General features: G+C 41.6%; 1 protein-coding gene across 1 annotated transcript in view; it reads right to left on the bottom strand.

Annotated features, from left to right (window-relative positions):
• Nucleotides 1-16,359, bottom strand: part of pou6f2 (POU class 6 homeobox 2) — a 76,812-nt gene that overhangs the window by 41,932 nt on the left and 18,521 nt on the right. Inside the window, 3 exon segments of the mRNA XM_040043697.1 lie at nt 2,786-2,827; nt 4,967-5,186; nt 11,027-11,124. Coding sequence (XP_039899631.1) covers nt 2,786-2,827; nt 4,967-5,186; nt 11,027-11,124 — 360 coding nt within the window.

The following is a 16,359-nucleotide window of genomic DNA, read 5'->3' as shown; positions in this document are numbered from 1 at the left end:
TTACAAGTGCTGAAATGCCACGAAAACAATGTATTGTAATTTATACCCCATTCAATATTCCCTCATTTAACTGGTCCACTCGACGGGAACGATTAAAACAGATGAACTCTATTGATTGTGCATAATTGTTTGGAATATTAATCAACATGCGCAGCTATCATGGTGTAAGATGATTTCATTGAGAGTGTTAGGATTAGATAATTGAGATTTTATTCAAAAACGGTTAATTTGGCTAAATGAAGCCAGCAGTGTGGCTGTTTCACATTTAGACACTTAATTACAGCAGCTAGTGGGTAATCTCTTTTAGCTCCGGAGCTCGGGGAATAGCGTATAGCCGGATTGCTCCACGTGTTTTTGATTATTCACATAACTGGAAGCTAATTTCAGAATTTGCCATCTAGAAATTCCGCCTCCTAATTCGGAAAACGATCCTCTCCTAATCCACGCCGCTTTATTGCCACCTTGAGTAAAATCCATTAAAATGAATGCATCACACTGCCTGCACACACAGCGCAGACGGACACTGTGCGATGGTGAGCGACCGCCTTGTAGACTGTGTGTTTATGGCAGGTGGTTTTGCAAAGAGCCTCCCTCAGTGTTTACCAGTGAGGGCAGATGTCAGGGTTTGCTGTGGAGGAGCAGACACAGCCACATCTGATTAACAATATTATTGTCCTCCTCCACACCGCCATAAAGACTCATCCCCTCCCCTCTCCCCTCCTCTCCAAGCCTCCCCCTTTTTTCTTTCCTTTCTTTCTATTTCGGGCTCTGGCAGCGTGCTGTCCTGTGGCATGGCTGAACCAGAGTGACACCGCCACCATCCATAGAAACAAAAAACGAGCCAAGAGCCAGAAGGTTAACAGACACACACACACACACACACACACACACACACACAAAACAACGGTTTCTTACCAGACACAAAACACAGAAATGTCTGGGGATGCATACATAAAAAAAAAATCATACTGTATATTCAAGAAACACAGAGGATCGTTGTTTTTTTAAGCAATTATGGAAAATATGTAACTTGAATACAGAACAAATGATTAGCATGGCTGCAACAAGTGAAGCAGCAGGAGGTGAAATTTACTTACATCTCAGCTTGAAAACAGACATCAGAGTATAAATGAGCCTCATGGGAGAGAGCGAGTGTGTGTGTTTATATGTGCATCAAACCCGTGTGGTTGATCCTAACCCTCTTAATGCTCTGCTGTTTGTTCTGATTGGCGATTTTTTCCCCCTCTTTTCTCCTTTCTGTCGCCAAACTGTCACGAAGGCACTAACCCGGCACGTTTCGGAGCTTCTTATTGAAGACAAACAATAAACCACTGGCAGATATCAATGGCAGAGATGAGAACTCGGGTGCCATATCTGCTGGGACTGGCTGGCGAACCTGCCTCTGCCTGCGCTTCATCTCCAGCAGCACCTCTCACTCTCAATTATTTGGCTGCTGTCACAACAAATCAATCAAATTACCGCTCCAGGACTGTGTGCAGCTGCTCCTATTGCACCGCTAGTTGCATTAGCTTTGAAATGTATGAGGTCTACATTTTATCACTGTTATTTATTTAATGCGGCTCTCTCCCCTGCGAGTCATCTTACAACCACAGCAAAGTTAAATCATTAAAGGACGACGTGGAATACATACTGCTCGAGAACACTTCAAATTAAACAGTGATAAGGGAGAAGGGATGGGTTTAGCCTCTATTGTGTTAAGATGGCAGATGCGGGTGAGGAAGTGTGGACCGCTTGCGCGTGGCGCTTCCTAATGCACTCTTCTACTGGCTGAATGTGCCCACAAACAGCAGCGGCTCATTTCTTTTCTCTTCTCCCCCCCAACATGATTTGAAACATACACAAGAGAAAAGCAGCCGCACGATGAACGGCTGCTGTGTTTGTAACAAGCCCAAAAAGAATATCTGCAACTCTCCGGCTCTGCTAATGTAATGGCTAAAGGGACACGGAGGCATTCCCACAGAGGACAGAGGAGGCAGAGGTAGTCAGCGGCCCGGCCCGGTGAGCTAACCTCTTAAAGGAGCAGCAGTCAGCTGAGGCAGAAGAGATGCAATCTGACATGTCTAACTAGTGTGGAAACATTTGGCTCTTCCCCCCCAGGAGCCCACCCTTTGGTGGTGTAATGAGCAGAGTGATTTCCCTAATTTGTATCACGGCAAAACCCACAACCTGCGAACGACACCGCTGAGCGTTTTCATCAAAACGGCAGACATGCCTTTGATTGGCACTGACACGGGGTCTCATTACTGCAGGTGAGTGGGATGCCGACCTTTATCAGGAAGCTTGAGTGCTGTTTTGTGTTTCCTGCGGACGAGTACAGAGGAACAATGCTCTCACCTCACCATTAGAACTCGGCTCTCTGATGTGATGTGCTCCCTGGCTTTCTGCTGAGAGCAAATAAGATGGGATATGCTTATTAATATGAAAGCGCTCCGGTAAACTAGCTTCTTGCATTACCTTTGAGTGAGTCGTAGAGGAGAGGAGTAGACAGATGAGACTTTGTTCTGCTTCCTCCCAATGAGCATTACATGTATAGAGCTTTGAAACAACTAGTTTTACAAGTATGGTAATCATGCTTTGCTTGTTATGAAGTAAAGGCCTATTAAAAATGCAGCAGAAAGGTAGCGTCATATTCAAGACCAGAAATCTGCAGATGTCTGCATCAGTCGTGCATACTTAGATCTGAAATTGTGAAAATCCTGTATGATTTTCTTTTATTTTTATTCCTATCAGCCGTCATATTTACAGACCTCTAGCATGACCCAGCCTAGTTTTTGCCTCTGTGAAGTCAGCTAGAATTGTGTGCACTCTGTCACAAAAGATAACTTTCTCCCTTGTTTAGTTTCATTGGGGATTTGTTTTTACTGCATGTTTGCAGGCATAAATCATTCTGACAAATAACCAGTTACACTGGTGCTTGTGTTTACTGAGTCTGCCACAAGATGCTGCTCAGTTTTATTTAAGCAACTGCTCCAACTTTATAGCACAACCCCATTACAGTGATAGTTATTCATCACAGTCTGAGAGAGCTGCCCTCCTAAAGCTAGTACAAGTCCAGTCGGTTCCCTTCTGTCAACATTTATTCTCACAGAGCCAGCTTTGATTAGCCTGATCAAAAACGCTGCGGTTACTGTTTCTCTTTTTACTTCATTTCCCTCATTAAAGGTTAATATAAAAATGCAAAAAGTGCATGCACTGATATCCCTCGTTTCATCTAATATAGCTAGTGAAACATGACATCCTGACAATGTACAGAGATTTAATGTATCTAATATCCTCTGTCCTACACCGCCCACTCCACAAGACAAACAGCCTTATTAGTTGGTCATTAGCTGCCTCATTACATTTAAATACAGCCATTGGCTGGGCTCCTCCCAGAGTCTCATTACTGTGCCTCACTGTTGTCTTCTGTCTGATCTGACACTAATTAGCGAGCAGTGTGAACGCTGTAAACTACACTCGCTCCCAAAGTCGTGAAATGAGCTGACTGCTCCCTGGCGACAGTGCGGCATCGTATTATATGTGTGATTAATCAGGCCTGGAGGGTCTGGGAGGGGGAGCGAGGGGGACACGGGGGCAGAGGCCAGAGCTGCAGTTGTCTGACAGAGGTGCTGTGCCAGCAGGCCTCATTCAGCGGAGCTGTGATGAACTCAGACAGGGGAGAGTGGAGGAGGGCAGCGTGGCTAGAGGGGCCCGGACACAGTCAAGACATTTAGCTTCACTCGTGACTTGTGTCACTTTCTCTCCACGGAGGTCCCTTCAATGAATCCCCTTCAGATAAGAGGACGTGCGAACAGGCAGTCTGTCAGTCTGCACGCTTAAAAAAAGATCTGCCACAGAGGCATTTCTCCACAACAGTTTTTTTCCCCTCTGTCTCTCTCTTTGTGTCTCTGATGGCTGTAGAATTTTATCAGGACATTGGACTCAGATTCTTTGTTGGTTTGTTTGGCAGTGGACAATATGGATGACTGAGAGGTGTTTGTTTTGGTGTTCTGACACCCTGACAATGTGTTTGTCGATCAGTTCATCGGATCGCTGAAGCCTCTGGGTTGTCCCTCACGCACCACAAGGAAGATGTGTTGAAGTGTGAGTCAGACGGGCCTGCTGGGCCCATTATCGTCCACTACTGACGGATACATTGAAGGGCTCGCTGGATAGATGCGGGTTTATTAAAAGCTCTGCCCACAGCGATGGCTGCTGTTATTTATGCATGTTTGTGTCCATTAGGCCTCTACCTCCACATTTCCTCACTCAGGGCATCTGTCCATCCATTTCCCCCACATGAAGGGAGACTTCCCTGCACTTTGTGCTGCACTGGCATTATTGTAATCTCCCTCCTAAAAACACACTGCTTTACATGTAGCCTGGCATCTTTTTACATTAGTGCGGCTCTCTCATCTAAGATTTATGGCTGACGGTTTCCCCATCCATCCCTCAATCTAATGGTATAAAAGAGACAATGTTTTAAACATTAAAATGAAAACCATTTACAACTATGATCAAAAGAGAACACTTGGGCATTAAAGTTTAAAAGGCAAGGATAAGTACAGCCATGTGGATGGACAGATGAGGTGGAAAAGAGATAAAAAAGTGAAGTACAGTGCACTCTTATGCACAGGAAAGAGGCATAAAGTGCTTCTGTGCTGCACTGCAAAACGCTGACCTGTAATTAATATGGTTGGTTCCTCTGGGCAAGTCGAGGATAGCTGCTTTTTGGGATCTAAACCCCTCAAGGACTCTTACCTGGCCGAGACCTCTAAAGCATTTTGTTGGGGAAAAAACATTGTTCAGTGGCTTAAAATGAATGCGCACAAAACTCTTACTTGTTTTATGTATGACTAATAATTCCCGAATCGTCTGCTCTACACGAATACGAGGCAATAACAATTCCTGAGAGTAGCTGGGTCATTTTTCTGCAGCTTCTTGTCTACAGCTCCCTTTTTCTCACCTTGCAGGTTCTGGAGGGGGAGCGTCATGATGCCCCCCGCAGCAGCAGCAGCCACCAGGCTCTGGATGTTGGCGGTGGGCAGGGAGAGCACCAGGCCCTGCTGCCCGCCGAGGTGCCCGCCTGCGTTGAAAGGAATGAGGATGGGCTGGTTCAGGCCTGGCGCCGCCCCGGACATCACGCCACCTACCGCGTTAGCCAGTTGCTGCGCCACCAGGAGAGACTGAAGAGGACACACATAAAAACACACACACACACACGCATAACATCATAGGTCAGATAATCGCGGATGCTTTTCTTTAAAATGATATAAAAGTAAGGTTTAATACATCATTCGATATATTTCTATGTTTGTGCGAAATAAATTGTGTTTATGATCTTATTACTTTCAGTTATTTCAGATTTTACACACACACACCCACACAGACACACACACACACACACACCAATGAAAGTCTGCATGAATATTATAAATTTACATCAGTATTTTGATTAAAGTTGCAACTTTAAGCTATAGTTTTTTATTTAGACCCACTTTAGAAGACACTAATGCCAAAAATGATTTCATAAAGCAAACAGTAAAACATTTAGTGTGATAAGGTTAAACGTATTGTTAAGACACAGAACTGTGCTAAAATCTTGAGGCCCTTGTTTCTTTAGATTTCCCTTTCAAAGTGTCAGACTTCCATGTCATCATGTCATCCTTTGAAATCGATGAAAGGATGTCAGGAGAAAAGCACAGAGTGTCTATAGCTATCTGTAAAACATGGTGGAGGCTCTGTCGTGGTTTGAGGCTGCAGTGGTGTTGGAGATCTTGTCTAAACCGATAGAATTATGAACAACGAAAAGTATCATCTGATTTTGATATACCATCCAGTACTATCTGGAAAGCATCTGATTGGCAACAGATTCATTTTTCAGCACGACAATGACCCCAAAGAGTCATGGACCGGCCTCCCCAGAGCTCGGACTTTAAGGTTATTGAAGCAGCGTGGGATCTTTACAGAGAACAAACTGGAGCTAACATCCCAAGTAGAGCTTTGAAGCCTATTTAGAAATTACAATAACAGCTGCCTAAGAGAGTTCAGACTGTGTTGGTCACACCAAATATGCAGTTTTAACCTTGACTCTGTGTTTACCTTATATGTGACTTTTCCATGTATATTTGAAGGTGTTTCAATAAATTACTGCACCTATTTCCCAGAAAAAAAAGACTCTGCATATTAAGTGATGAACATACGCGCTATTTTAAAATCCTGACATGCTTAATGGAGACAAGTGCAGCAGATGTTCCTTGACTTCATAACCAATCAGTGTGTTCTGATGAATGCAGCTGTTTTGCAGCTGAAAGCTGTGCTGCTCTGCTGTGTCACAGACTGACAGTCAAAACACACTGCTGTTGGTACTGACAGAAATCAAACCCCATCTTTGTGAAAGAGCTGTGATTTTTTTCCTTTCACAGAAATGCAGTGATTCATGTTTCATCCCACTGAACAAATCCCTGGTACCACGGAATAATGTGCTTGAAATACACAGTCTTTTTTTTTATAACGTAGCAGTACTTTGCCCTTTTGATGAGTGATATAACACATCACTCTCGTCTCTTCATGTATCCATTCATTCATATTAGTTAAAGTGGAATCGCTGCAGTCATACCCATAGAAGAAAAGATAAGTTATCACAAGTATCGCTCTGAGATATTTTGCACACTTGAAGCTCTCTTCATGTATTTTCCGAGGAAGTGGGGCTGGGAAAAATACACCTACACATTTATCGTTGAGATTTTTGAGCCCAAAGTAGGAAGGATTGTGCCATGGCTCTACGAATACACGCAAAATTACACATTAATTTGCATTTATTGTCATTAATCATTGATTAAAATTGGACCGAGAACATTTAAACGTGGAATTTGAGTTGTTTGGGAGTCAAATAATAAAAGCGCGTTGTCACTTTGTGTTGTGTCCCCAACAAAGCAGGCTGCTTTGGACATTAGTAGGTGAGTCTGGGCGCGCTGTGGTGCGACTTTAAGTTCACAAAGCTTTAACTCCAATTGTCAGCTATCTGCTTGTGTTTTGCATGGTGTGTCTGCAGCTTGCACAGGATGCAGAACGAGCTGACTGGTGTGAAGCGGGCCCACCCTGCTCTCGAGCCTGGTGCTCATAGGTGACAGGCGTGTCACTGTGATAACCTTGTGTGGTGCATAACGCCCGCTCCCACTCCGACGTACATGTGATCGCAGTTTAAGAGGTACAAGGTCACGTCGGTTTAAAGCCAAAAAGCATGGCTAAAATATCCGCACTAAGAGACAAATGAACACCAGTTTTCTGAGCCGTTAAAAGGATAAAAAAAAGAGAAAAGCTTGTAGAGGTGAACGCTGCTGGCAGGAGTTTTCACACGCACGCTGTAAAGGATTCCTCTTTCTCAACATTTGCTTTGATACGCAGCAACAGTGCATAGCATATGACAAACTGACGCTTCTGACAGCATTCGAAATGACATTTGCCATTAACTTTAAAAAATGAATTAATAATTCGGGAGCTCAAAGAATCCTCAAAGGACACTAACAAAGGCGACGCGTTTGTTAGCTGCAAGTGACACGTGTTTAATCTCAGTTTTTTAACTCAATTTAATCTCAAATCGAAGCGGCGCATAATCAAAGACGCTCTTTGAACATTTCATCTCTGAATCAAACAAAATGAGATTGCCAGGCTTGACAGTAAAGACAGCCTCACATGGAAGGGAATAACATTAAAAGACAATTCTGCAATTATCAGATGTAGCCCTGATTTATTTATCATTACTGGCAGCTCTGGAGAAGCAGACAGCTGTTAGGCACAGAGGCAGCGCTGAAGAGAAAGCACTGTGGAGATTCTTTAAAGCTCGAGTGAGCTCTGGGTGTTTAGGCTGTTTGTTGCGCCAGTTTAAGCCTGATTATGATCTTCATCTGCCGTGCGAGGGCTGCATATGTGCGTGTCAAAATCTGAGATGAGAAAGAAGTTAGCGAGAACATAATTAGCTCAGCTTTGCAGCCACGCAGCGAGCGAATCCCCTGCGTCGCTTATCCGGATTTTACAGGCAGTTCACCCTCTGCCTTTTCACCTGATCCTCTCACTCGTCCTCTCCATAGGTGCTGCTGGAAAGCTGCTGTACAGTGCTTGGCAGACCTGACAGCTGAGTGTTGAGAAGTGGTCTCCCAGGGGCCGCACAGGCGCACGGACCGGGTGTGTGTGTTCGGCTCTGGAAGGGGAAGCAGCCCCACTCAGGACTCGATGTGGTACCCAGCCTCTCTGCCCATCAGGGGAGAATAGGCCCTTCTATCTGCTTGGCAGCTCTGGCACTGAGAAATTGCCCATAATCACCCAGATAGCAGACTTTTGTCATCCTAACTGCGAGTGGGAAACAGAAGGAAGGTAGATTCATGTTGGGTAAACTACCATCGGATAATGGTTGTTCGAACAATATCCGGCTCTGGAGCGAGAATCTATCAAAACATATTGATCCTGGAACAAGAGAATTGGGTATGGCATGCGGAGCGCCTTTGTTTCTGAAAAGTGTTAGCTTCACAGAGACTGTACTGACAGCATTAATATATTAGATGGTGACTGTTGAGAGCCGCCTGCTGAGGCTCAGACTGTAACTGCTGCCTGCTTGAGAAGCTTTCTTTCCCCTGTTTATTCTTCTGTTTATTTCTTATCTAATAGTAAAACAGCAGATTTGACCAGGGAGGGTATGTTATCAGAACAGCGCTTTTAATTAAGGACATTTTTTATCGCCACTTACGCAGACTGACTCTTTCACTCGAGATTCCTCACCTTCCCAACAGACCTGAATTGCTCTCCCAACGTCTCATGTTTCCTCTTTTGTCTCTCCTGATGAGGACTGACTGTCATTGACTAACACTGAGTGCAGGGAGAATGGCCTTATTAAAGCGGGTGGAGGAAACCTGACACTCTGCGAGTGTGCATGTGTGTTGAGCGGTGACATTGAGCAACGCTAATGAGATAGATGTTCATTAAACATCGCAGAGCCACCAGGCCAATAAATCCAATCAAATAGGACAATGCCTGATTGAGCTATTAACAAGGCTGCAGGCTCAGGCTCTTTGCTCCCAACGTTGTTTTGACAGGCCCTGTATTGTCAGCTCATTAGTGCCACAACTCAATAACATTTGAAGATGATGTGTGCTGATTAAATACTTCACAATTTCACAATTTTGCTGAAAAGAATTCAGAGGATTCAGCTCAGGCGTGTTTCAGTCACCACGTGCACTGAGATAATAAGGCTACGTTCACACTGCAGGCGAAAGCGCATCAAATCCGATTTTTTTGACCCTATGCGACCCATATCCGATCATGCTATGACAGTGTGAACGGCACAAATCCGATATTTTCAAATCCGATCTGGGTCACTTTCGTATGTGGTACTGAATCCGATACATATCCGATGTTTCAGAAAGCGACTGCTGTGTGAATGGTCAAGTCGCATTAAATCCGTCTTTTACGTCACTGACACAAGACAGACGTCAATTATCAGCGCCGGAGAAGCGCCCGATAAGACATCGCGAACGCTTCCTGGCCATCCGGTGAAACTGTTGGGAAGACAACGTTGGAGAAACGTGAACATTTTATTTGTACTGCATAATCTGCAGACTCTTACAGAAATCTGCAACTATCCTTTGAAGCACTGCTCCTCTCTAAAACAGCAATAAGGATAATTATTAGGTTATCTACATTATTATCTAGATAACAAAATAACTTAAAGCAAAAATTGGGAAACGTGAAGTCTTTATATTAAGGGCCATCAGTCAAACAATACTGTTTGCTCTGGGTCTAAACAGAGCACGTTGTGTGTGACATCTTCTTTTGCGCATGCGGGCCGCTTTGAGCGTTCACACTGGAGCGCGTTTGCTGTCGCATTTTATTTGTAGTGTGAACGAGCAGACAAAAAAATCGGATTTGATCAAAAAATCGGAATTGAGCATTAAGACCTGCAGTGTGAACGTAGCCTAAGACTCAATCTCAATCTGGGTGTGTAATCCGAGTACACATAACTAGAAGACCCGTGACTCTGATGAAAGTTGGTATACTTAAGAAAATAAAAGCGTGCCTTATAAAATAGATAGAAAGACATTATTGGCCACGGAAATTGTCCCGCTTACTAAAAATACAAAGAAAATAGATCAATTAATTAAAAAAAGGATCATTTTTAGAGACTCTGAGTCTAATTAAAGCTGTCAAGGACGTAGAGTTATCTCTTATCCACTGAGCTGGTTCCTTTTGAGAACAGGCTTGAGAACTGAACAGTACACAGCATTATGTAGCAGAAGTTTTAGGCTTCATCTTTTGCAGCAGCTCCTCCTACAGCCTCTGACATCATCAGCACCAGCGGCAAAAAAAATGAGTGGAAATGTATAGAACTGGTTGGAAATTTGGCACCGCAATTGTAAAAACAGTAAAACTTTAATACAGCAAAACTAAAGCCTTCAGCGTCTAACTAGAAGAAATGGGGAGTTTTTTTTCTGTACTTCTGTAAGTTATCTAAGGTACCATACATATGCTTCATGCCTAATTCTTTATAATATTTAATTAAAGTGCAGTCAGTCAGTGAAAACTAATGAAACAGTCAAGATGGGGGAGACATTTGAGCGTTTAATTCTTAGCAAACAATAACTAAAGATCTCTCTTTTTTTAAAGCATTGTGTCTGGATTATTTAATTAAACTGGATGATTTCAAGAACAATTAACATTTGAAGGAAGGTTCTCAGGGGGGTTAAATATGTTCTTTGTGCATTTGAAGAGCCTCGTTTACCTTTTTTTTGTCAGCGTATTTCCTGATACTACTTCACCAAATGCCAGAAAAGTGCAAATGCCTTTACTTTTATTTGTCTAATATCTTATTAGTTTTCCTTTAATTAAATCCTACCTACAGTCTGTCAGCTTTATGAGAAATCCAACTTTTTTAGCTGAGTATCCCAGCTTGCACTGTGTAAATGTCTTTAACTTTTAAGATAATAAAGGTTTTCATCAAGCCTGTGTTCAGATTTTTGTGTATCTTCTCACTCACCTGTGGACCCATTGGGTATGCTGGGTGAGTCTGGCCCAGCTGACTCTGCTCGGAGGGACTGCTGCTGGCGTCAGATTGAACCGATCCGTCACGAGCTCCTGAAAGAGCAACAGGCAGAGAGAGCCATGTAGCAGAGTCCAAAGAAAAAGGGAACAAAACAAACAAACAAAAATGAAATCCACCTGAGATAGAGGCAGGCTGGATAAGTAGATAAATGCACAGCACACGGCGCACTGCGATGTTACAACATAGAGTCTCGTACAGAACAGAAGAGGGCAGCTGGGGAAAGAGGGGGGGGTGGAATTTGTATTTAAGTGCTTTATCAATAACCGCTGTAGCACTGAATAAATTACCAACCAGCGGAGAGGCTCATTGATGGGGGATGATGCATACTGGCGGGTCCCCGATGGCCTAGATTACCGCTGAGAGATAGAGCTCCACCACAAATGCAGGGGCCACATTATTCAGCCATTTACATCACTGAGTATCACTCATCTAAACCCACCACCACCCCCCTGCTCTGGGCCTGCAGCTATGAGACACAATTAGACCTGTTTGCTATGAGGGCAGAGTGGAGCGGAGCAGACAGGGACATGATAATAAGCTTGCTGATGGCTGCAGGGAAAATAAAGGGCACCGATGATTGGTTATCAAAGCAATCCCTATCTGAGAGAATCTCCCAGCAGTCCTCTGAGTGTGGACTGCTCTAAAAGGTCCAAAAGGCTGATTTGACCCTCACCCTTTGACCCTGATGATATGGAGATCATGTGATGCCTTATTATTGACACAAAGACTTAAGGGCACTTCTTGAAAAATCTTAAATGATCCTAAATATTTACTATCCGACTCTGGCGATTTAAAAAGAAAAAAACAAACAAACGAAAGACTCTGCAGTAAAAATCAGGATAAAGTGCAGCAAGAAGTGCGGATTTTACAATTACACGATCTTAAAAACAACATCAAAGAAGCTGACAAACACCTGATAAACAAGGCCCAACACACACAGTAACCTTCTATTGATTTTCATGAGAAGACTTCAAATATGAGAGTTGAAAAGAAGCAGTTTCATGGTTCAGAGGATTAATGTGTTTTGAATAAGTTGGTTAAAGTGAACGTGTAGCGCTGCAGAAATGTAATCTTGCAAAACTATTACAAACAAGGTCCCTCACTTTCTTACAGTCTTCCTGTCAATACAGTAGATTTCTACTCATAGATTAATCTTATTGATGGCACGTTTTATAATATTAACCTTAACCTGAGTGAACAAAGCTGCCTCTGATTGACCTTCAAGCTCTTATTCGAGGTATTTGCGAGTTCTATTTGGAGACATCTTTATCAAGTGATGGTTTCTTAGAGGATTTTTCTTTTTCTTTTTTTACATTGTATAATAATTTGAAGAAAAAAAATGTCATCAGCGTGACATCATGTCCTTTCCTTTTCAGCTCTGATTGATTTTTATGTAAAGGACATTTTTTTTTCTCTTTTTACAAAGTTTAGTTTAGTAATTTCTAAAAATTATGGGAAATGTGCGCGCTTCCTCTGAGTACCATGTGTGCAGATAATTAATACATGTTTTTTTTTTTTAATTAAAAGTGCCTTATAAATGTAGTTAGTCTACAGGTCATGAAAACCATGTCATGAATTTTCTTATTTTGCAACTTACTAAGAGTTGGAGTGTATGTGAGAACTTCCTTTTTCTGCCAAAGTTAAATCAGCTCTGCGGATTTCACCTGAGAGATTTCTGTATTCATTTATTTTTTTCTGCTCATCTTTTTGAGTTGAAGCAGACACTTTTGGGACAAACTAGATGCCTCATGCTATCATGCATCAGTTAGGGTTCAGCAATATTTGATTCAAAACTGATGTCTGCTTAGGTTTCTCATTAGATCTGAACAACTGTACCCACCCTATCTCAATGAGGTGAAATGGCTCACTTCTTTTCAAGTCTGATTTTTCTAAATAAAGGCCTGAAAAAGCTTCACCGTGAACTGACAGCTGCTTATTTTTAGTCACAAATATGTCACATTATGTCAAAGACGGTGTCATTTTTTTTATTAATAAAGACGTCTGGCAATAATTGCCCTTTGTTGCACTGCGGCTGTGTCACTTCCTGCAATATTTCACATTGTCCACAGTGGAGAAATCCAAAAAAAGATAATGTTGATGTTATGTTTGATGTTTTCTTTTTGGATGAACTTAGGTGTAAGTGCTCGCTAACGCTATGCATTTTAAGTTTTGTGGCTAATTCATAATAAAATCCAGTCTTGTTCTTACAATTATATGCTGAGCATGAAGAAAATATTTACTTTGTATAAGCAGTACTTTATTTTTCTACACTCAAAAACATATTTATGCCAAAAATATGGAATCTGGAAGTATATGGAAGTATATTTTTCTTAAAGAATAATCTTTTGAATAAATAAACTTTTGATTTTATATATTTCATTTGCACTCAGGATGTTGCGGGTAAACTGCTGTTTTTTGAACAAATCCTGGACCGAGCCAGCAGCCATGGTACCATGAGAGACAGCTACCATGCTTCCAAAGCAACCAGGTTTTGGTAGCTGGCTGGTTTGAAGGTCATTTAGAGCCCCGTAATCCAAACATTGACCACCTGCTTCATGTTTCCTGTGAAAATGATATTTTTCTTCATCTTGACATCTCATTGGATCTTCTTCTTCATTTGGCTGCTCCTTTTCCCTTTGCCTCCATCTCTCTATATCCCAAGCATCGCCTTCGGTCACATCAACTCTCTGCATGTACTCCTTCCCTACATCCATGAATCCTCTGTCTCTAACTTTGTCTCCAAAACACTTAACCTGAGCATCTAATCCTCTCCCAAAGAAAATCTAAACATTTTAAAATCTGTCACTTCCAGTTTTGCCTCTTTTTATTGGCTAGACAATATAAAACTTGGATCTCCACCCCAAAAGAGACCGTTTAACTTTGAGGGTCGTAGACACTTTGTCAATTTGTCCACAAATGTGTCATATTTCTCTGGACAGGCATCAGTCAGCGGGCTTGCGTTATACCAGAAGTGACAATAACCATGATATTAGAAAATTAAATGCTGATTTGATGTTAACAATACAGTTATGATAATTATTGCTCTTATGCACTGTTATACTCACAGAATCTCTCCCTACACTCGTATTATGAGTGTGAATCACTTGCAGAAATGAAAGCAAATAGACAATAAACAACATTAAAGGTGACTCATCTGAGGAAAATGTTGTTTTCATGCAGTCTTTTGGCTACAAGAGAAAATCTGATATTCTGCTATTGCCCTGCTAGCAGCTGTTGTTTGTTATGAGAAAACTGAATGAGTCTTGCTATTCTGCTGATCCTTAAACAGACTTAAGAGCTGTGTGTCTGCATAATTTAACCAACATCTGAAAGCTGAACTATGTGTTGAATAAGTTGCAGTGCTATTGTGGGACTGGACAACCTGTGGTGGAAAGAAAGAAAAAGACTTTTTTTGTAGACTCTCAATAGACTAAAATGTTCCTGTTTTTTTGATGAGCTTTAAAATTGAAAGGTTTTCATACTTCTATTACTCATAGTTACCAAGTAAATTTACAGGCACAATAAAACTGACTTACTTATTTCAGATGTACACAAAAAGAGGTTACATGTCATGTGGAATTTAATAAACCCGACCATGTTTTGAATGTAAGATACAAAAGGCCTCCCAAAAAGTTAACACATCTCTTTAAATGCACTTTATTCCTCATAAAACAAGTCTTCCCCTGAATATAATGGTAGATGAAATCAAACCAATCATGTGGAAATGGTTTTGAAGGCCACAAAACCTTGCTAAACTGCACAATGTCGGCAATGAATTGAAAAAAAAAAAATTAATCACATTTCCACTCAAAAAATTGATTTTCTTCAATGGAATATCACAGCTTTTAAATAAAGAATACATCCCTGATGCATTGTGTCTTTTTATTCACGGCCTTTCGTTTTTTGTTAAATATACTGGGCATGCAGTGGTTTCTAGTACTTTTATAAAAGCCTCATACAAAACGTACTATTCAATAGCCTTGCCAGCAAGATCTTATTGCCTGTCAAGTATATTTATGCAGTACATTTTAAAACTCTCCTCCGCCAACTAAAATCATTTCATCTTTGCATAAAATCCAAATAATTGGTGAATGGCATGACCCAACAAATGAACCTCAAGCATTTGATGGTTGATGTGAAAGCCCAAGGGGGAGCCTGCTTTTCTAGCTGGTTTCTACCTCTGGCTGGCTGGCCCTGCTTCCCGATAAAGGTCCACATCCTCTCGCTTATCAACCTCGCGACGCAGTGGCTTTTTTGACAAGCCAGTCTCTTTTCACCAATTATTTCACCCATTACAGATCATGCCGTGCCCGGCCCCACCCTGTGCACTCAGTATCTGGAATTAAGATCAGTCTGAACATACAGGAAATACTTTGTGGCTGTATTACAGTCAATAAAAAGCAGAGATACTACAAAAGCCGTCATAATCTGCTGTTATTTATTTGGAAAAGCAGAGAATAAATATTACAGGACCATAAATTGTTGCACTGGATGTCATTAGCCGTATTGTCTCCAAGCAGTTAATTCTCAGTTTGAACCTTATCAAATGAAAGCAATTTTCCTTCCTCCAGACTTGAAACGGCCTTATTTTCATTTACTGCAACTCAAACTTTCCAAGCATCTCAAAGCAATTCTCTAAATGCAGCTGCCACGCTGTGATAACAATAACACACCCAGTAGTGCTACTGAGCAACTTCTCCGCCAGTGAATTATCCAATTACCATCATAACAAAGTCAATTAGCAAAATGAGGATATTCATCTAATAATGAAAGAACAACACTTTATAAAATCACCTATAAGCTCCAGAGAGTGGGGCTGATGACTGTAGTTAAGATACTGGTTGTGAATAATAGATTCTATCTGATAAACAGTGCGGGAGACTTAATGAATAACGATTCGTTGATGCCTTTCATTGCATCATTTCACAATAACTTAGAAAGCTTCATCCCCCTTGCAAATATCTGTAACGTTAACATGTTTATCGCTGGGGAAGAAATCGATAATAAATAAATACACATGCACATCTCCCCCCAAAGGATTTGTGTAATTTCTTTAACTAAATTAAATAGCTGACAGAAGAAATACCCGGGGAGTCAATCTTCAATTCTTCTTTATTACTAAAATCTCACGTACACGTTTGGCTTTTCTTTCCCTAAAATAAATAAATAAATAAATAAATAAAATCTTCTTGTCCAACGTGAATGATTCTTAAATGTATTTCCAGACGGAGACTAATGCTGCATACAGAGGAGGAAAAATAGAGTAT

Source organism: Simochromis diagramma, unplaced genomic scaffold (assembly GCF_900408965.1).
Source record: "Simochromis diagramma unplaced genomic scaffold, fSimDia1.1 OVJJ01000602.1, whole genome shotgun sequence".
In the NCBI taxonomy this organism is placed as follows: domain Eukaryota; kingdom Metazoa; phylum Chordata; class Actinopteri; order Cichliformes; family Cichlidae; genus Simochromis; species Simochromis diagramma.
Note: the sequence above shows the minus strand (reverse complement) of the source record. Positions and strands in the feature narration are given on the sequence as shown.